The sequence below is a fragment of the Choloepus didactylus genome, chromosome 3 (assembly GCF_015220235.1).
Source record: "Choloepus didactylus isolate mChoDid1 chromosome 3, mChoDid1.pri, whole genome shotgun sequence".
Taxonomy (NCBI): Eukaryota; Metazoa; Chordata; class Mammalia; order Pilosa; family Megalonychidae; genus Choloepus; species Choloepus didactylus.
The window spans coordinates 1,199,331-1,220,747 of record NC_051309.1 but is presented as its reverse complement, the minus strand read 5'-3'; the positions used below and the strand labels follow the sequence as shown (position 1 = coordinate 1,220,747).

At 40.3% G+C, this 21,417-nt stretch overlaps 2 protein-coding genes across 3 annotated transcripts in view; one reads left to right on the top strand and one right to left on the bottom strand.

Moving 5' to 3' along the window:
- Positions 1–21,417, top strand: part of RNF212 (ring finger protein 212) — a 129,594-nt gene that overhangs the window by 28,207 nt on the left and 79,970 nt on the right. The gene's annotated exons all lie outside the window — the stretch shown is intronic.
- On the bottom strand, positions 3,135–6,728 carry LOC119530660 (protein tyrosine phosphatase type IVA 1-like). The gene is made up of 3 exons (XM_037831542.1): positions 6,633–6,728; positions 6,245–6,539; positions 3,135–3,157 (listed from the first exon to the last, which is right to left on the bottom strand). Exons 1-3 carry the CDS (start codon positions 6,726–6,728, stop codon positions 3,135–3,137), a joined length of 414 nt encoding a protein of 137 aa, XP_037687470.1.

Sequence of the window (21,417 nt, the reverse complement as noted above, 5' to 3'; positions counted from 1 at the left end):
GCCCAGCAGTGGCACCTGTCAGCCTGTAGCTCCTGACTGGTGTAAAGAGTTGTGGCCCCTTTAGTTCTCAACTTAGGTTGTTTCTGTTTTGACTTTTCCCCCAAGCCCTGGGGTCTGAGTTCTGAAGGGAGGGCAGGCACTAGAAGTGGGCCCCCCCTCCCTCCTCTTAGGGAATATACACCCCCTAGGGAGGTATGTTCTGCATTTGAATTACCTCTTTGTCTCTCTGATTCTGCTAACTCCACCCCTTTCTGGGTCAGAGTGCTGTGAACTGAAAATGGCTGAGGCTCTCTCCACTGAGCCACTCAGGTTGAAAGAGAGAAAAAGGGAAAGAAAACCCCTTTTCACAGCCAGTCCATGGCCCCCAGTTTCACCCATCGGTCAGAGATAGTACCCGGTCTTCTGGGCTCCCCTTCCCGGGGCACAACTGTTTTCTGGTTCTCCAAGGTCAGCCGTCTCTAAAAGCCTCTGTTTTATTTTTAGTTTAATTTTTTTCCCGTCAGTCCCCCTCCTCTCCACTGGAAGCGACCTCATGGTACTTTTCTGCTTGTTAGGGGTTTGTCTATGTTTGTAGCTTGTACTCAGCAGTCCACGTTTGTTAATTAAAACAGTTGGAGCTAGGTTGAGCTGTGTTTGCTTGCTCCAGGACTGCTGCTTTCTCCCACAGCGAGGTTTTGCAGCGCAGCCTGCCGTGGGGGGAGGGGCCTCCCAGTGTAGTTCCACAGTTTTTACTTACAGCTTTTATGCTGCGATCTCAGCCATTCCACCCAATCCAGGTTGGTGTACGATGTGTGGACAGTCACGGTTGTCCCCCAGCTGTTGTTCCAAATTATTTACTAGTTGTTCCTGGTTGTTTATTAGTTGCTCCAGGGGACTAACTAAATTCCACACCTCTCTATGCTGCCATCTTGCCCCTCTAATCTCAATTTAAACAGTAAGTCAATTAAACTCACATTAAATTCCATCAGTTCTTTCTGTGCACTACTTTTCTAAGTCATTTTGAGTATTTCATCTCTCTGTAAGTTCTAAATAGCCTCAAATCGTTGTTTTTATTTCATTTTAACTCAAGAATTCTTTGGAAGAATATTTTTTAATTACTGAGAAATTAGATTCTATGTCCACTATAATTTGAGAGTTAATTTTTTGTTTTATGGCACTGTGGTCAGAGAATATGGCTATATGGCTTCTTTCTTAATTATTGAGATTTTCATTGTGGCTTCATACATAGTAATTGTTAATGTTCTGTGGAGTTTGAAAAATATGTATTCTTTTGTTCAGTCCTCTTTGTATAAGTGTGTATGTCACAGAGAAAGAGTGGGTGAATCGCTCTGGCTAAAATCACTGAAGTAATTCTTGACTTTCCTCTTCCACCCATGCCCTACATTGTAAGCCAACAGCACGTTGTATCCAGAATCCATTTCTTCCTCCCTCAGCACATCTCCTTGTTTAAGCTCTTGTCATTGCTTGACTCCTAGTGGTTGGTTCTTCTCGTTTTCACTTCTGCTTCCTAGAATCTGTTCTCCACCCAGCAGCTGGGGGGATCTGTTTAATTGGAAGTCAGATCTGCTGCTTCATGGCATCCCCCTTCCTAGGAATAAAAACTGAAGACTCTCATGGCCTGTAAGGTCCTGTGGCGTGTCCTCTGGCTGCCACCTAGATCCCATCTGGAGACCCAACTCAGCGCCTGACCCTCCCCGTCCCAGCCGGCCTCAGGCCCACTCCCTCACGCATCGCACTGGTGCACCATCCCTGACTGCCGTCTGTCCCAGTGGCTCCTCTGATCATGGGAAGCACATGCGACATTGTGACACAGCGTGCACAAAGCAGTGCCCACCCTGACTAAATGCCGTTCCCCAGTAGTGTCTATTCTGATCCATTGTTTTTAATTATGACAAAACACAGCAAGTTTTGTAATATACTGAGTTGATTTCCCATGGCCTGCAGTGCAGTGAACATTCCATTTAAAAAGATGCCCCTCCTGGTGGATTGTGGAAAGATGGCAGTGTAGGAAGCTCCAGGAATCAGTTCCTCTGCCAAAACAGCATTGAACCGGCGGAACTGTTTGTACTGGCTTCTTGGAACTCTGTAGTCTAGTGGAGCACTGTGCAACACCCAGGGAAGAGCTGGAGGAAGAGGCTGGTACATTTCGGTATCAGTGAATTTCACCCTCTGTGCAGATGCTCCCTTCCTCAGTCCTCCAGGTGTGTGGCAGGCAGCAGTGGGGATGGCAGTCAGTCCTGGTCCTCTAAATTCAAGGGCTGTGTGGTCTGGTTGCTGGTCACTGCATTGGATCAGCGACTTTGGATCTCTGATGGGCTGGCTCCAACCCCCTTCAGGGAAAACTGCGAGAAAAGTCTTAAAGAAGCAGGCCCTGGTTTTGCCCTCTCTTTTCTCCTTCCATTCCCCATTTGGAAACAAAAGTGGTTTGGGAAAGTCACAAATTGACAGCTCCAGCCCTCAACAAAACAACAACAAAAACTAGCAGTCCCAGAGGAGAAGGAGAAATAGGTTTCCAGAGTAATGACTACATACTAATCAGAATGTCCAGTTCTCAACAAAAAAATTACAAACACTTGAAGAAACAGGAAATCATAGGCCATTCACAGGAAAAAAGGAATTTGCCAAAAAACATCTCAGAAGAACCTGATACCTTATTAGTCAAAGACTTTAAGCCAACTGTTTAAAGTGTGTTCAGTGAGCTAAAGGAATTCATATACAAAGAACTAAAGGAAATTAGGAAAACACTGTATAAGTAAAATATATACAAATTGTGGAAAAGAACCAGACAGAATTTTGGAGCTACAAAACACAGTAATTGAAATGGAGAGCTCATTGGATGGATTCAGCAGCAGATTTGAATAGGAAGAAAGAATCATTGAACCTGAAGACATGATGTGGTAATTTGGAGCTGTTTTGAACCCCAGAAAAGGCCATGTTCTTTTCATCCGGGACCTTTTGATTAGGTTGTTTCAATTGAGATGTCACCCACCCAGTTCAAGGTGAGTCTTAGTACTTTATTCAAGCCCTTTAAGAGAGGATAAAAGCAGAAATACCAAGAGAGAGAGCTTAGAGAGAAATGCCCAAAGAGATGCCAAGAGAGGACACACAGATGCTCAGAGAGGAAGCCACTGGAATCAGAAGCTGAAAGCAGCAAAACCTGGGAACAAAGGGCCAGCAGAAGCTGGTCATGAGCTTTGCTATCTGACAGAGGAACCCCAAATGCCAGCAGCCTTTCTTCAGAGACGGTTATCTTCTTGTTGATGCTTTAATTTGGACATTTTCAAAGCCTTAGAATTTTAATTTGTAACTTAAATCCCCGTAGTTAAAAGCCAACCCATTTCAGCAGCTTTAGCAAACCAAAACACATGACAATTGAAATCCAGTGAGGAGCAGAAAGGAAAAAATGAGGAAAAATGAACAGAACCTGAGGGACCTTTGGGACACCATCAAGTGTACGTACCAATGTACACGTACATCACTGGAGTTCTAAAGAACAAGAGAGAGGGGGGGACAGAAAAAGTACTTAAGGAAATAATTCCTGAAAATTTCCTTAATCTGAAGAAAGAAATGAATATACACTTCCAGGGAGCTCAACGAACTCCAAGCAGAGTTAGACTACATCAAGATGCATTATACCGAAAATGTCAAAATCCAAAGACAAAGAGAAGATGTTGAAAGCAAGAGAGAAGCGACTTGTCACATACAAGGGATCCTCAATAAGATTAACAGCAGATTTTTTTCATCAGAAACCATGGAGGCCACAAGACAATGGGATAGCATATTTAAAGTCCTTAAAGAAAATAACTGCCGACAAAAAATTCTGTGTCTGGCAAAATTATCTTTCAAAAGTGAAGGAGAAAGCTACAGCAATTAAAACAGTGGTCCTGGCTTAAGAATACACATATAGACCAAAGGAGTAGAATTGAGAGCCCAGCATTAAACCCAAATCTATGGTTAATTGATTTTCAACAAGGATACGAAGTCCAGTCAATGGGGAAATAATAGTCTCTTTGACAGTTGGTGCTGGGAAACTGGAAATCCATTTGTATTGGAACAAATGTGGACACTTACATCGCACCGTATACAAAAATTAATTCAGCAGCCAAGGATTTGTATAGACATTTCTTCAAAGAAGATATTCAAATGGCCAATAAGTATATGAAAAGATGCTCTATGTCATTAGCCATTAGAAAAAGATAAATTAAAACTATGAGGTATGAATTCACATCCTCTAGGATGGGTATTATTTTAGAAGAAGAAAATAATAAGCGTTTGAGGGTGCGGAGACGTGGGAACCTTGTAGATTATTGGTGGAAAAGTAAAATGGTGCAGCCACCAGAAAAACAGTTTTCCACTTCCTCAGAAAATTAAATATAGAATTATATGATCTGGCAACACCTGTCTGAGGTATGTCATATAAAGAATTGAAAGCAGAGATATGGACAGATGTTTGCACAACAGTGTTCATGGCAGCATTGTTCACAATAGCCAAAAGACGGAAGCAACACAAGTGTCCATCAACAGATGAAAGAATAAACAGATGTGGTATATCCACACAACGGAATATTATTCAGCCATAAAAAGAGGTGAAATGCCGGTACATACTACAATGTGGTAGAACCTTGAAGACATGTCAGTTAAAATAAGGCAGGCCCAGTGGACAAGTGTTGTATGACTTCTCTTAAATGAAATATTCAGCATAAGCAAATTCATAGAGACAGAAAGCAGAATAGTGGTTACCAGGGTGGGGGGAAGGGGAAATGGGCAGTTATCACTAAATGAATGTGGATTTTGGTTTGGGATGATTAAAATAGGTCATGGGGAAATTTACGCGGTATTGTCAGTGTACTTAATGTCAAAGAATTGTCCACTTAAAATGGCTAAAATGATTTTTATGTTATATATATATGTATATATATATATATTTTGCAGTTCATTATTTATTTAGATGTTTAAGCTCTCGCACTAGGTTTTTACAAGCTGGTGAACACTGACAAATTATTTCTCCCACAGAACTATAACCACACATTCCCAGACGGTATAAATATATGGTCGAACTAACATTAATACACATCACCATTTTATCAATTACATAATAAAACAAATTATCAAGTACCCAAATATTAAGTTACACAGCTCAAAAGGCACATAAAATATTAGATGTCTGCTGAATCATTAGCAGAAACCTACTTTCTTTTTTTGCAATAGAGGTTGGGAAGAGAAGGAAAAAAAAATCACACTTTGAACAAAAATAATGGTTGGTAAACAGCTTCCAATAGATACGGGAAAAAAATTACAAGAATTTCAGAAATTTTGATTAAGAATTATTGTAGCTACCCTAACAAAGCATCTCTACCTTTTAAAAAAATATTTACTAAATTAAAGAGCATATTCTACATGTTCTGCACAAGACAAAGGCAACATTTTACTAAAATATTTAACAGCCCCCCTCCCATTCATTTGTCGGGCCCTCCCGGTTAAGTTGCACCCCAAAGTGCAAACATTAAATTAACTGTAAGGCTTTTTTGTCTGGAGACATTAAAGACATGTGCTTCTGTACAATGTAGATTTTCAAAATGGAGGTTTTCTCTAATGTCACAAAATGAGATTTATAGACATGACATTAAAATCCAACAAAATTCCATGGCTGAGCAAACATGATGCATACTGGTACGAATGTGGGAGATGCAAACAAAGTGAACAGGCAAATAACTACACAGGCCCTAGTTTCAGTGTTTGAAATGACTGAAGGAATAAACTACATAAAGTCTAGAATGTTCATAGTTCCCGGAACTTAAAGTTCTGTATGATACTAAAAATATAATACAAGTATTGTGCTGGGTATTTTGGCACCTAATCTCTTTAAATTTTTTATGTATTGAATAAGATTCTGGGCATGGGAAAGATGTAAAGAAGATTTATAACTCAATAACTTCATGATTCAAGAAAGGGTCAATTGTTACAAATGAATAAGCCCACTTTAAAGCTGACCGGCAAGGATCTTTTGCTAAGTGTCCAAATAGGCTGATTGTACCCAACATAGAGGCTGCAGTTCTGACAAAACTCATAGCATGGTAAAACCTGCTTTTCAGTATTCCTATGGAAGCTTTAATTAAGACTTATTCACCAACACGTTGGCTAATGTGTATGACAAATTAAGATCCTTCCTCTCTCAAGTTCCACTTCCAAGGCAATAGCGTCAGGCACCCCAGTTTTATTGAATGCAAGCAGTTGTTTCTGTGACCATTGGAGTCTTTGAAGCGCAGCCGCATTTTAGGACGGTACTTCTCCAAATACAAAAGTTGCTTGCTGTTAAAAGCTCCATGCCGCTTTTGTCTTATGAACTGTACTGCATCTTCATATTTCATTCCACCTTCAGTCAGTGCTAGGGCAACAAGCACTGGAGCTCTCCCAAGACCTGCAACACAATGAACAGCAATGCAGCAACCAGTTTCTTCATGAAATTTAATTTTTACAAGACTTAACCAATCATCAACAATCTGGTTGGATGGTGGTGCACCATCATCAAAAGGCCAATCAAGAACATGGGTGCCTTCTTTCTCCACAAGAGCAGTGTCACAAGTTGCTCTGCATGCTCTTACTATTGTGGTAACTCCATACTTCTTAAGTTCCTCTATAAATCTGCTTAAGGTTGCATTGGTTGGATTGTGTGTAATAAGAAATCTCATGTTCTTGTATGTGACTTCCACAGGAGCTGGGTGGTTCATTCGAGCCATGTTGATTTAGTTAAAAAACACTCAAAAGGGTTATGAAAGAATTTAAAAAATTAAAAAATTAAATACAGAAATGATGTAAAGAAACCGAAGTCTACTTCAATACACTCCACTTGAAATTCTCAGTGCTTTGAGTGTGAAGTTGGGAGTAATGGGAAGTGAAATGAACCTCCTAACAAGAAGCAGCGACTCTTCAATCCAGTAATACTGAGGCAATATAAAAGAAGTGCCCTGAGGCCTATCCCATCCAGGTCAGAACTCTTGTAAAATGCTCTGCGGATTTCAATTCTGCACTTCTGTGTCCAGGTTATCCACTCTTATGGGGGTTTCTCGGTGGAGCAGTAACAAGTTTCTACAGTTCACTTGTCTGCATAGGGGTCGTGCTGTGCCTGGCAGTGACCTCCACTGCCCTTCAGAAGCTCCATAAACGTGTGACCAAGAACACCACAGAACTGAGGAGTATGTTTACTCATTGAAGATTGTGGCCTAATCATACAGCCGGTCCTGAGGCGGCGGCGAAACGGGGTGGCGGTGGCAGCGGCTGCAGGACAGGGGGCGGCGGTGGTTGTCGCGAGGTGGCAGCGGAGCTGGAGTCGGCGGTGGCACCAGGCTCTACCATGCAGTGCTGTTATATATTTTTTTACCACAACTAAAATAAGTTGTTATGTTTTTAAGAAGTGCCCCTTCTTCCCCACTTACTTCCTGTCATCCTAACCTGCTTTGTATTGCTTCAGTATTCCCACAGTATTTCACCGCTGGGATTATTTATTTGTTGATTTGTTTGTGATTAAAATGGGTCATTAAGCGTCATGCACACAAAATAGATCACTGCCGCATGGATCCAGTAGCGTGTGGCCGGGAGACTGGCCCCTGGAGAGCCTGTTGGGTGTGACACTGGGAAAGGTGGCACCTGCCTCCCAAGGCGCCACAAAGAACGGACTGGTATCAGCATGCGCTGGTTCTCAAGCAGAGATGGAAAGAAAGGGATGCAGCACAGAGCTCATGGGGACCCGGTGACTGGGGCAGCCAGTGGCTTTTATGATCCCAGTGGGAGCAGATTAGATTCCAGGAAGACGTCAGTTAAAGTAACTCAGCTCTGCCCCAAAAATCTGATGAGGCGGTAGATGATGTCATCAACAAGGCAACGTAAGATGTCCCCTGGAAAAATCTCACCTCAAAATCAACTAATAAAAAGGACACATCACACTCAGAACTCTGGAGTACAGTAGAAACTGGAGAAAGCTTCCAGGATTGCTGAAATGGAGAAAAAATAAAACACCGAAAACCAGGTAGGAGATTTGCATCCTGGACCAGTGCAGACCCCCCTCCCTCAGTCGGTCCCACGCAGCTTAAGCGTCATGAGGAGGCAGCACGGTCTGGGGCCGTCCTGCGCGGATGCAGACTGTAGACCCGTGCACAGCAGCCAGGTAGAACCCTATACAAACCCAGGCACAGGGACCACATCCGCAGAAACTCAGAGTGGAACAGAAATGGTTGAGGATGCCACATACGAAAGTGCCCCCAGGGAGGAAAAAGAGACAGAGAGAGAGGAAGAGACGGAGACAGACAGACAGCAGCAGAACTGTTGGCAAGAGGTGTGTACACAATCCAGCCTCTGCTGAACCACCTGAATGCGAAAGTGACCTTTCTCAGTTGACCATCTGGCTTCCCAGGGCAGTACAAACCCTAACAGGGAAGAAACTAGAGGCACAAAGTCCTCCCAGAAAAAAAAGAAAGGGGGTGGTGAACTGAACAGCTGTGAGACAGGGAATGTCCCAGAGCTGAAAAGTTTAATGAAAAGGGAGCACCAAATAAGGGAGAGAATGTAAACAAATTGGTAGGAGCTGGGGAGAAAAATTCTACACTGAAACAAGCAGAACAGAACAAGATTCCTGGGGAAAGAAACAGAGGAAAGGAAACTTTCTTCTGGAATTGAAACAATTGCACAATAAAGAGGAGTGTTAAAAAAAATTGTACCGCTTATTCCAAGGCAAGAATCTCACACATAAGAGCTGAGAAATCTGAACACTTTAACATGAGTTACTCTAAGGGTCCAGAGTAAGTCGAACCAAGTGTAAAAGAAGAACCTTAACACAAAGCCAGTCAACAATGAAACCATAGGGTAGAAGGAGAACCTGACCTTCAAGTTAACACATCACAATAACCAGATGCTCAGACAGCAGCCAAAAAAAAAATTATCATCCATACTATGAATGAAAGATATGGCTCAGTCAGGGGAACAAATTAAAACTTCAGAGGAGACACAGAATTTGGAGCAACTAATCAAAAAAGTTCAAACAAATCTCCTATGTCAATTCTAAAAGATGAAAGAAAATATGGATAGAAATAAACTAATGGTGGATATAGAGCTAAAGGATATTAAGAAGATAATATGTGAGCATAAACAGGAATTTGAAAATTTAAAAATGAAATACAACAGAAACTATGTGGATGAAAAGCAAGACAATGGAGGTTAAAAATACACTAGATGCATAAAACAGCATTTTTGAACAGGCAGAAGAAAGAATCAGCTAGCTAGAAGACGGGACAATCGAAATCATACAGTCAGAAAAACCAATAGAGAAAAGAATAGAAAAAAATTGAGTGTCTCAGGTATTTGAGTGACAGCATGAAGTATTCAAACATATGCATCATAGGTGTTCCAGAAGGAGAAGAGTAGGAAAAAGGGACAGAAAGAATATTGGAGGAAATAATGGCCTAAAATTTCCCACTTCTTATGAAAGACATAAGTATACACGACAAAGAAGTGCAACATACTCCAAAACAGAATAAACCCTAATAGACCTACTCTGTAGTCACATACTAATCAGAATATCAAACGCCAAAGATAGAGAATTCTGAAAGCTGCAAAAGTGATTCAGCACATACAAGGGACCCTCAATAAGACTAAGTGCTTATTTCTCCTCAGAAACCGTGGAGGCAAGACGGCAGTGATATGATATATTTAAGGTACTGAAAGAGGAAAACTCCAGTCAAGAATTCTTTATCCGGCAATACTGTCCTTCAAAAATGAGTGAGAGTTTAAAACATTCACAGATAAACAGAAACAGAGAATTCATCAACGAAAGACTTGCACTACAAGAATTACTAAAGAGAGTTCTAAGGTTGAAAGGAAAAGACAGGAGACAGTGGTTTGGAGTAGAGTGAAGAAGTGAAGATCTTCATTAAAGGTAACTAAAAGGGTAAATGCAAAACCCAATAGTACTGTATCCTCAGCATATACCTCTACTGTTTAATTCTTTTTTTTTCCTTTTTAATTTTTATTGGGATTGTTCAGATACCATACAATTATCCAAAGATCTTAAGTGTACAATCATTTGCCCCTGGTACCCTCATACAGCTGTGCATCCATCACCACACTTAATTTTGTTCAATTTTTAGAACCTTTTCATTACTCCAGACAAGAAATAAAGTGAAAGATGAAAAAAAAAAAAAGGAAACTCGAATCCTCCCCATCCCTAACCAACCCCCCTTAATTGTTGACTCGTAGTGTTGGTATAGTACGTTTGTTACTATTTATGAAAGAATGTTGAAATACTAACTGTAGTATATAGTTTGCAATAGATATATATTTCTTCCCTATATGCCCCTCTATTATTAACTTCTAATTGTATTGTCATACATTTGTTCTGGTTCATGGAAGAGATTTCTAATATTTGTACAGTTGATCATGGACATTGTCCACCATAGGATTCAGTTTTATACATTCCCATCTTGTGACCTCCAACTTTCCTTCTGGTGACATATATGACCCTGAGCTTCCCCTTTCCACCTCATTTACGCACCATTCAGCACTGTTAGTTATTCTCACATCTTGCTACTGACACCTCTGTTCATTTCCAAACATTTAAGTTCATCCTAGTTGAATATTCTGCTCATACTAAGCAACCGCTCCCCATTCTTAAGCCTTGTCCTGTATCTTGGTACCTTATATTTCATGTCTGTGAGTTAACATATTATAATTAGTTCCTATCAGTGAGACCCTGCAATATTTGTCCTTATGTGTCTGGCTCATTTCACTTAGTATATTGCCCTCGAGGTTTTGTCATCAACCCATTTTTTTTTTTTAAGATGGTTTTGTTCACACACCATACATTCCATCCTAAGTAAACAATCGATGGTTCTCTTTGTGGTTACATATATATGTATTCACCAACTTCACCACTATCTATATAAGGGCATCTGCATTCCTTCCACAAGCAGGAGAGAGAGTCAAAGAAGGTAGAGAGAGGCAAAAGAAAGAGGAAAAAAAATGGCAGCTAGGAAGCAGCAAAAGGAAAAAATAACCTTAAATCAAGCTAGAGTAAAGAGTCAGACAACACCACCAATGTCAAGTGCCTCCCCATCCCCCCCTCTTATTTGCATTTACCTTGATATATCACCTTTGTTAATTAAAGGAAGCATAATACAATGATTCTGTTAGTTACAGTCTTTAGTTTTGATTGTGTCCCTCCCCCAATGCCTACCCATTTTTAATACCTTGCAAGGTTGACATTTCGTTGTTCTCCCTCGTAAAAGAACGTATTTGTACATTTTATCACAATTGTTGAACACTAGATTTCACCAAGTTACACAGTCCCAGTCTTTATCTTTCCTCCTTTCTTCTGGTGTCTCACATGCTCCCAACCTTTCTCTCTCAACCGTATTCATAGTTATCTTTGTTCAATGTACTTACATTGCTGTGCTACCATCTCCCAAAATTGTGTTCCAAACCACACACTCCTGTCTTCTTCTATCACCCTGTAGTGCTCCCTTTAGTATTTCCTGTAGGGCAGGTGTCTTGTTCACAGGGTCTCTCATTGTCTGTTTGTCAGAAAATATTTTGAGCTCTCCCTCATATTTGAAGGACAGCTTTGCTGGATATAGGATTCTTGGTTTGTGGTTTTTCTCTTTCAGTATCTTAAATATATCACACCACTTCCTTCTTGCCTCCGTGGTTACTGCTGAGAGATCTGCACATAGTTTAATTAAGCTTCCTTTGTATGTGATGGATTGCTTTTCTCTTGCTGCTTTCAGGATTCTCTCTTTGTCTTTGACATTTGATAATCTGATTATTAAGTGTCTTGGCGTAGGCCTATTCAGATCTATTCTGTTTGGAGTACGCTGCGCTTCTTGGATCTGTAATCTTATGTTTTTCATAAGAGATGGGAAATTTTCATTGATTATTTCCTCTATTATTGCTTCTGCCCATTTTCCCTTCTCTTCTCCTTCTGGGACACCAGTGATACATACATTCTTGTACTTTGTTTCATCCTTAAGTTCCTGGAGATGTTGCTCATATTTTTTCATTCTTCTCTCCATCTGCTCCTTTGCATGTAGGCTTTCAGGTGTTTTGTTCTCCAGTTCCTGAGTGTTTTCTTCTGCCTCATGAGATCTGCTGTTGTATGTTTCCATTGTGTCTTTCATCTCTTGTGTTGTGCCTTTCATTTCCATAGATTCTACTAGTTGTTTTTCTGAACTTTCAATTTCTGTCTTATGTATGCCCAGTGTTTTCTTTACAGCCTCTGTCTGTTCTGCAAAATCTTCTCTAAATTCTTTGAATTGATTTAGCATTAGTTGTTTAAATTCCTGTATCTCAGTTGAAGTGTACGTTTGTCCCTTTGACTGGGCCATAACTTCATTTTCCTTAGTGTAGGTTGTAGTTTTCTGTTGTCTAGGCATCTGACCTCCCAGGCCACTCCAATCAGGTTTTCCCAGATGAGAACAGGCTCAGGTCTCAGAAGGAGGAAATATTCAGTATCCAGTTTCCCTGATGGTTTTTCTTAGAGGATTGACATACCTGTGCTTTTCTCTCTGGCCTGTGCACCTGTCAGCCTGTCACTGGCTGGTGTAAGAGGGTGTGGCCTGTGGCTCTCCTCCCCCAGGCTTTGGGGTCTGGGTCCGGTAAGGCAGGCAGTAGAGCTGGTCCCCTCCCTTTCCTCTTGGGAAGCTATGCCCCCTCCAGAGAGGTCATCTGCATATCAATAAGTTCTTTGTTTCTCTGACTCTGCTGATCAAAGTGTTTTGATTTTAAAATGGCTGAGGCTGTCTTTACTGCAAAGCGCTGCAGGCTGAAGATGGCTGAGGTTTTCTCCACAGAGAAAGGGCAGAAAAGCTCCCAGTTTCACCCGTCAGCCAGAGATAGCACCCGATCCTCTGGGCTCCCTGTCCTGAGACAAATATGCCCCCCGACTCTCCCAAGGTCAGTTGTCACCAAAAGCCTCTGTCTGCTTGTTGAGGATTTGCTGTCTGTGTTGAGCAGTTAACATTAAAATCCCAGTTGGAGCTGGGCTGAGAGAGGGCTGCTCTCTAGCACCGCGCGGCTTCCGTGAGGGAGGGGCTCTCGGCTCTCAGCGCGGGTCCACAGTTTTACTTACAGATTTTATGCTGTGATCTCGGGCATTCCTCCCAGTTCAGGTTGGTGGATGATGAGTGGTCAGTCACATTTGTCTCCCTGCAGTTATTCCAGGTTATTTACTCGTTTTTTGGTCATTTATGAATTGTTCCGCGGTGGGGGGGACTAACAGTCTTCCACTCCTCTCTGTGCCACCGTCTTAGCTCCCGGGTTTCTAGGGCTTGTCTACTCCCTGTTGCCATTTCCACAGCCCAGAGGCCTTTGCCTGCACCATTGGTAGAGGCCTGGGCGCCAAGGTCTACTGTTTAATTCCTATAAGTCAGAATAAAATTGACCAAGAAAGTTGTATTTCCTGATAATGGGCATACAACATATAAAGAGGTAATGTGGGGCAAAAACAACATAAAGAGAGTAAATGGAGGCATATGGGTACAGAGAACATGCATGATATTGAAGCTAAGTTAGATATTTTCAAATTAGTATGTTATGAACATAGTTTGGGTAATATAAACCAGGATAGCCACGAAGAAAGTTTTAAAAAATATAGACAGAAACAGAAATGTCAAAGGGATAAATTAGATACATAACAAAAGATAAACTGTGGAAAAGGAGGCTGCAATAAAGGGAAAGAGACAAAAAAGATGTGACATAAAAACCAGAGGACAAAATGGGTGAAGTATCTACTGTCTTTATAGTAGTTAGTGGATTACACTTCGCCACTTGTGTTGGTTTGCTAAAGTTGATGAAATGCCATGTACCAGCGGGGCTTTACAATGGCTTTTACGGTGGGGATTTATTAACTGACAAATTTGCAGTCCTAAGACCGTGAAAAAACTTCTGAATTAAGGCACAAACAGGACTATACCTTCTCTGAAGAGCAGCTGCTGACTTGCTTGGGCTCCTCTCTCAGATAGCAAGGCACATGGCAAAGTCTCTCCTGGGTTTCACTGCTTTTAGCTTCTGGTTTCAGTGGCTTCCTCTCTTGGCTTCTGTGTGTCTCCTCTCAGCTCTTCTGGGGGGCTTTTTTCTGTCTTTTATCCTCTTATAAAGGACTCTAGTAAGAGCATTAAGACCCACTTTGAATGAAAATGGGTCACATCTCAATTGATAACCTAATTAAAAGGTCCCACCTACAATATATTTATACCCACAGTAATGAATTAAAAGAGCATGATAATTTCTGCATACAGCTTCAAATTACCACACCAATCAAAAGATAGCTTGACAGAATGGATACAAAAGCACAATCCAGCTAAATGTTGTTTACAAGAGATTCACATTAGACCCAAAGACAGAAACAGGATGAAATTGAAATGATGGAAAAAGATCATATATACAAACAGTAACCAAAAAAGATCTGGAATAGATATACTAATATCTGACAAAATAGACATTAGGTGAAAGCTGTTACAAGAAACAAAGTAAGACATTATAAAAGTGGCAATCCAGCAAAAAGAAATACCACAAATATTTACACACCTAAACCCAGTGCCCTGAAATATATGAGGCAAACACCGTCAAAATCAAAGGGAGAAGTAGACACCTCTACAGTGATAATTTGAGACTTCAATACACTACTCTAAATAGATAGAGCATCTATTAGAACAGAAAATCAATAAGGAGACAAAATTTGAATAATATGATAAACTTGACCTGACAGACATATACAGAACATTGCACCCCAAAAAAGCAGGATATACATTCTTCTCAAGTGTTCATGGATTGTTCTCCAGGCTAGACCACATGTTGGGTCACAAAACAAGTCTCAGTAATATTTTTAAAGATTGAAATTATACAAAGCATCTTCTCTGACCGTAATGATATGAAGCTAGAAATCAATCAAGGCAGAAAACTGGAAAATCCACACATATATGGACATTAAACAACACACTCCTAAACAACCAATGAATCAAAGAAAAAAACCCCAAGGGAAATCAGAAAATAGCTTAGATTAATGAAAATGAGAATACAGCATACCAAAACTTACGAGACTCAGCCAAGAGAGTGCTGACAGAAATATAGCCGTAAGTGCTTACATTAAAAAAGAAGAGCTCAAATCAGAGACCTAATACAACACCAAGAGGAACTAGAAAACAAACTAAACTCAAAGCAAGCAGAGGAAAGAAATAACAAAGATTAGGGCAGATATACATGAAACAGAGAATGAAAAAAGCAATACCGAGCATTAACAAAACCAAAGGTTGGTTCTTTTTTGTGTGTGTGTGGAATAGAACATATTTACATAGAAGTGATAACTTTCCAAGTGCAATTTAACACTTGAAAAGAGCAATAAAATTGCTAACATTTAGCTAGACCAACAAATAAAAAAGAGGAAAGATGAAAATAATTAAAATCAGAAATGAAAGGGGGGGGACATTAACTGCTGACCCCACAGAGATACAAAGGATCATAAAAGGATACTATAAAACAACTCTATAGCAACAAATTAGACAACCCAGAAGAAATGGACAATTCCTAGAAATAACGAATAACATGCACTGCTCTAGAAGAAATAGAAGATCTCTACAGACCAATTGTAAGCAAAGAGATTGAATTAGTCATCAAAAACCTCCCAACAAAGAAAAGCCCAGGACAAGATGGCCTCACAGGTGAATTCTACCAGACATTCTAAGAAGAATTAATACCAATCCTGCTCAAACTCTCCTAAGAAACTGAAAAGGAGGGAACACTCCCTAACTCATTCTATGAGAGTAACATCACCCCTAATACCAGACCCAGATAAAGATACTACAAGAAAAGAAAATTACAGTTCAATTTCTCTTATGAACATAGATGCAGAAATCCTCAACAAAATCCTTGCAAACCAAATCTAGCACACATTAAAAGAATTATACACCATGATCAAGTGGGATTTATCGTAGTTATGAAAGAGTGGTTCAACAAAGTAAAGTCAATTAAAGTAATACACCACATAAATAAAACATAGGCAGAAAAAAAAAAACATCGTAATCTCAGTTGACACAGAGAAGTCATTTGACAGAAACCATCATCATTTCTTAATAAAACCACTTTAAAAATAGGAATTTAAGGAAACTTCCTCAAATGATAATGGGCATATATGAAAAGTCCACAGCTAACATCATACTCTATAATGAAAGACTGAAAGCTTTCCCTGTAAGATTTGGAACAAGACAAGGATGTCCAGTGTCACCACTGTCTTCTGACATGTACTGGAAGTTCTAGCCAGAGCAGTTGGGCAAGAAAAAAAGAATGAAAGCCATCCAGATTGGAAAGAGAAATAAAACTTTGCCACTTGCAGATGACATGATCCTATACTTAGAGAGTCCTGGAAAATCTATGAAAAAGCTACTAGAGCTAATAAATGAGTTAAGCAAAGTGTCAGAATACAAGATCAACAGCAGTACTGTGACTATACACTAGTAATGAGCACCCTGAGGAGGAAATTTTAAAAATTCCATCTGCAATAGCAACTAAAAGAATCAAATATCTAGGAAGAAATTTAAGGATGTAAAGGACTTACACATGAAAAACTACAAAATGTTGCTAGACAATCTAAATAAATGGAAGGACATTCCCTGCTCATGGATTGGAAGACTAAATATTAAGTTGCCAATTCTACCCAAAATTATTTACAGAGTCAAGGCATCCCCAATCAAAACTCCAACAGCCTACTTTGCAAAAATGGAAAAACCAATTAAATTAATTTGGAAGGGTAAAAGGTCCTGAATAGCCAAAACCATCTTTAAAAAGAACACTTCTTGTTAAATTGTAATTTGAAAGCTATCACCTTTTTGTTATATATGTTACATTTCACAATAAGGAAATAACTGAAACTGTGGAACTGTAATCCATAATATTCTTTGAAATTTGCTCTCTGCCTGTTTGTTAAAGTGTATTTGGAAAGTTATCACTTCTGTGTATATATGTTATATGCTACAATAAAAAATATGATTTAAAAAAATAAGAATGAAGTTGAAGGACCCACACTTCTTGATTTTAAAACTTATTACAAAACAACAGTAGTCAAAACAGCATGGTACTGGCACAAGGTTAGATATGTAGGACAACGGAATCCAAAAGTGCGTGTTGCAGAAATAGATCCTGACATCTATGGCCAACTGATATTTGACATGACTGCAAGGACACTCAATTGGGAAAGAAGAGTCTTATCAACAAATGGTGCTGGGAGAACTGGATATCAAAAAAGAAGGCAGGAGGACCCCTATCTCACACCATATTCAAAAATTAACTCAAAATGGATCAGAGACCTAAATATAAGAACCAGGACTATAAAACTAGAAAAAAATGTAGGGACTCATCTTCAAGATTTTGTATTAGGCAATGGTTTCTTAGATTTTACACCCAAAACACAAGCAACAAAAGATAAAAAACAGATACATGGGACCTCATCAAAATTTAAAACTTGCCCATCAAAGAATTTTGTAATGAAAAAGACAGCCTACTCAATCATAAGAAATATTTGGAAACCAAATATCCAATAAGTGTCCAATATCCAGAGTATATAAAGAAATCCTAGAACTCAACAAAAAAAAAAAAAAAATGGGCAAAAGGCTTCAACAGACATTTATTCAAAGAGGATATACAGATGACTAAAATGCACATGAAAAGATGCTCAACATTATTAGCTATTAGGGAAATACAAATCAAAACCACACTGAGATGCCATTTCACACCGACTAGAATAGCTGCTTTTTTTTTTTTTTTTAATTGCAGGAGTTAGAAAGGATGTGGAGAAATAGGAACACTTATTGCTGGTGGGAGTGTGAAATGGGGCAGGTGCTGTGGAAGGCAGTTCAGCGGTTCCTCAGGAAGCTAAGTATAGAATCACCATGTGACCAGACAGCCCCACTACTGGGATATACTTGAATAATTGAAAGCAGTGATTCGAAGAGTCAGACATTTGCACGTCGATGTTTATAGTGGCATTATTCACAATTGTCAAAAGGTGAAAAGAACCCAAGGGCCTGTGAACCAATATAATGGATCAAAAAATGTGGTATATACATGCAATGGGGTATTATGCAGCACTGAAAAGGAATGAAGTCCTGGTTCATGCAGTAGTGTGGGTAAACCTTGAAGACACCGTGTTGAGTGAAATAAGCCAGACAGAAAAGGACAAATACTGTATAATCTCACGGATATGAAATAAATATAATAAGCAAACTCATAGAGTCAGAATCTAGAATGTAGGTTACTAGGGGCTCAGATGGAGGTAGGGAATGGTATGTTAATGTTTAATTGTTCAGAATTTCTATTTGGGTTGATTGTAAAGGTTTGGTAACGGGTGAGTGGAGATGATATCACAACATTATGAATGTAATTAACAGCACTGAATTATACATATCAATGTGGTTAAGAGGGGAAATTTTAGGTCATATATACATTACGAGGATAAAAATTACAAATCATGAGTGTGCAACACAATGTACCCTATTATGAACGATGGACAATAGTTAATGGTACAGCTATTAAAATGTTGTTTAATGAATTGTAAAAAATGTACCACACTAGTGCAAGGTGTTAATAGTGTGGTATATAGAAACTCTATATTTTATATATTTTATGCATGACATTTCTGTAAACCTACAGCTTTTCTAACTAAAGTTATTAATGCCTCATTTAGCTTATGAGGGCAATAATCAAGGAAGCACAGAAAAATAAGGCTTCGGAATTATATCTAGGAAAGAATTTTGAGTGTTTTTTTTTAACTGGCACATGGAAGTGGCTCTAAAAGAGTAGATCGGCAGCCTTCTTTATTGCTGAGAGAATTTCTGGTGACAAACCTGACTCTAAAAGTTTAAACCTTGAGTCTATGGATCCCTAAACTTGCAGCAGCAGGAAGTGGGCTGTGAAGGTTGGACGGGCCCTAAGCTGGGCACTCTTCCTGGTGCGACTGCAACTGGGGCCTGGAGAAGAGGAAAGGGAAGAACCTTCCAGCAGGCAGCATCGGGCTGGAGCGTGTGCACAGGGGCCTTCCTCAGAGAGCAGGGTGGCAGCTCACAAGACCCTCCCCAGGGGGGCCCTTCAGGAGGCCTGCCCGGCCGGGGTCTGCCATGACCTGAATCATCATTTCTGCAGTTTCGCCTTTGTCTGTGGGAGTGTGTGTGGCAGTTGTTCTGTCCTTGTCACCACCAGATGTTGGGTCATGGTGCACCCCAGAAAATCATGTTCATGGACTTAATCCATATTTGTGGGTGTGAAGCCATTGTAGGTAGGACCTTTTGATGAGGCTGCTTCAGTTAAGGTGTGGCTCACCTCACTCAGGCTGGGTCTTATTACTGGAGTCCTTTATAAGAGAATTAAATTCAGATGGACAGAGAGAGAGTGCCACAGGAACAGCTGAACGTCAGCGGCACCCAGCAGAGGAGAAGCCGCCATGTGCCTTGCCGTGTGACGAGCTGAGGACCAAGGATGGCCGTCAGCCAGCCCCAGCATCCCACTGTCTTCAGGAAGGAAGCATCGCCTTGTGGACGCCGTGATTTGGTCTTTTTCCCAGACCCATTTCAAAGTATTTGCTTGAACAGCCAAGGAAACTAATAAACCATGTCCCATTGGGACATGTTACTTGTCTTCCTATTTCACAGTTTGTGGGACAAAGTTGAGACCTCAGGGAGAGGAACACACGTCACTCAGAGAACCTAGATGGACATGGACACTGTGACTGGAGGCATGTGGGGTTGCTGCAAGGGAGGGGGTGACTTTTCTGCTAGGGGAAGGAGTGGAGTTGATGACCAGAATGACAGCCTTTGGCCAGGCTGGGTATGTCCCCTGGAACCACTCTGCTTCTTCCGAGGCACCCACCTGTAAGCTGTCTCCCTGCCTGCCTTCCCCTGGTGGGCAGCTGTGTGGTGGGTGGTGCGCACTTCCCAGCCAGCCGCCCGGCAGGCCTCCACCCTCGCGTGTGCCTCTGCCGGCCGGACGTTGAGGCTCAGCAGACCGAGGAGGGCCGGGTCTCCGGCTGCCCGGGTGGAAGGCTGCGTCTGAGCACTGTCAGGACTGTTCTTCAGACAGGAAACGCGTGTCCACCACGTCAAGTCCTGATACTTGGGAATTGTTTGTTACGGAAGTTTGCTTACGGTAATACACCTGTCTCCGCCAATTAGAACAAGCTTCGTGAGACCAGGTTTGTCTCGTGCACCGCCGTAGCTTCCTTGTCTAGAACTGGCACAAAGAGGTGCTCAGTGAGTATTCGCCATGGAGTGGACATTTATGCACACACGCACTTGACTTTTCCAAATGTGTTTATAGGCTCCAAAACCCTTTTAATTTTCATTTTAGATTATCAAATATGTCCATATCTGTTTTATGGCTTCTGTCTTTCCTGTCTTATCTGACGTCTCCTGCTCCAAGTTTCTTCTAATAGTGTTTATTGTGTTTTTTGTCACATTTTTATCTTTAGTCCCATCTGGAGTTTGTTTTCTGTTGAGTGTGAGGTGGGATCTGGCTGTTTTCTTCCAGGCGGGCAGCGGTAATGCCAGCACTGCTGATGAAACTGCTCGTCCCCTCAAGTGATGGTGCTGCCTCTTTATGGGGGTCTCAGAACTGCTGGGGTCTGGGATGTGTTTCTCGTTTCCTATACTAATACTATGTTCTCATTTATTTCAGTAGAGTTTAAAATAAGTTTTGATATCTAGTAAGTCAAGTCTTTCTTATTCTTTTTCAAAATATTCTTTATTATTCTCAGTGACTTTAAATTGTTTTTTTTTTTAAATACATTTCTGAAAACATCTTCTTTGGGATTCTGATTGGAATTACTTTAAATTTACAACTATCTCTTCTCTAAATCTATTCCTTTGCTAGGTTCAGATATTGAGAGTATACATAGCAAATATGAATAGTAAGATACGCTGTATTGCATTCCAGATGTATTTGGCTCTTGAATTTTGGATAGTGGATTGTGAGAGTTCAGAAGGGGAGTCATCTTAAAATTTATCTTGATTTACTTTTTCATGGTTTTAGATGGAAAAAGCCAAATTCACTTGGCAAAGATACCACAGTTTTTGTGGTATTAAGCACTTCCATGTGTGGTTTGTCTTGTTTTATGTCCTAGAAAATTTTTTAGTTACTTTCAGAGGTATTGGGTCTTTCTTAATACATTTATTCTTAGGCATTTTATCATCTTATTACTACTTTGAAAATGATATATTTTCCTATTTCTGTTTCTGTTTATTGCTACTATAAAGAAAAGCTATTGCTTATTTTTATTTTCCTTGAATCAACCCCCTTACCAAATTTGCTCATTGGTTCTAGTGGCTTTTTAGATTTCTAGATCCTTACTTTTTCTAGGCATAAATAACATCTGTAAATAAGTATAATTCTGTTCTT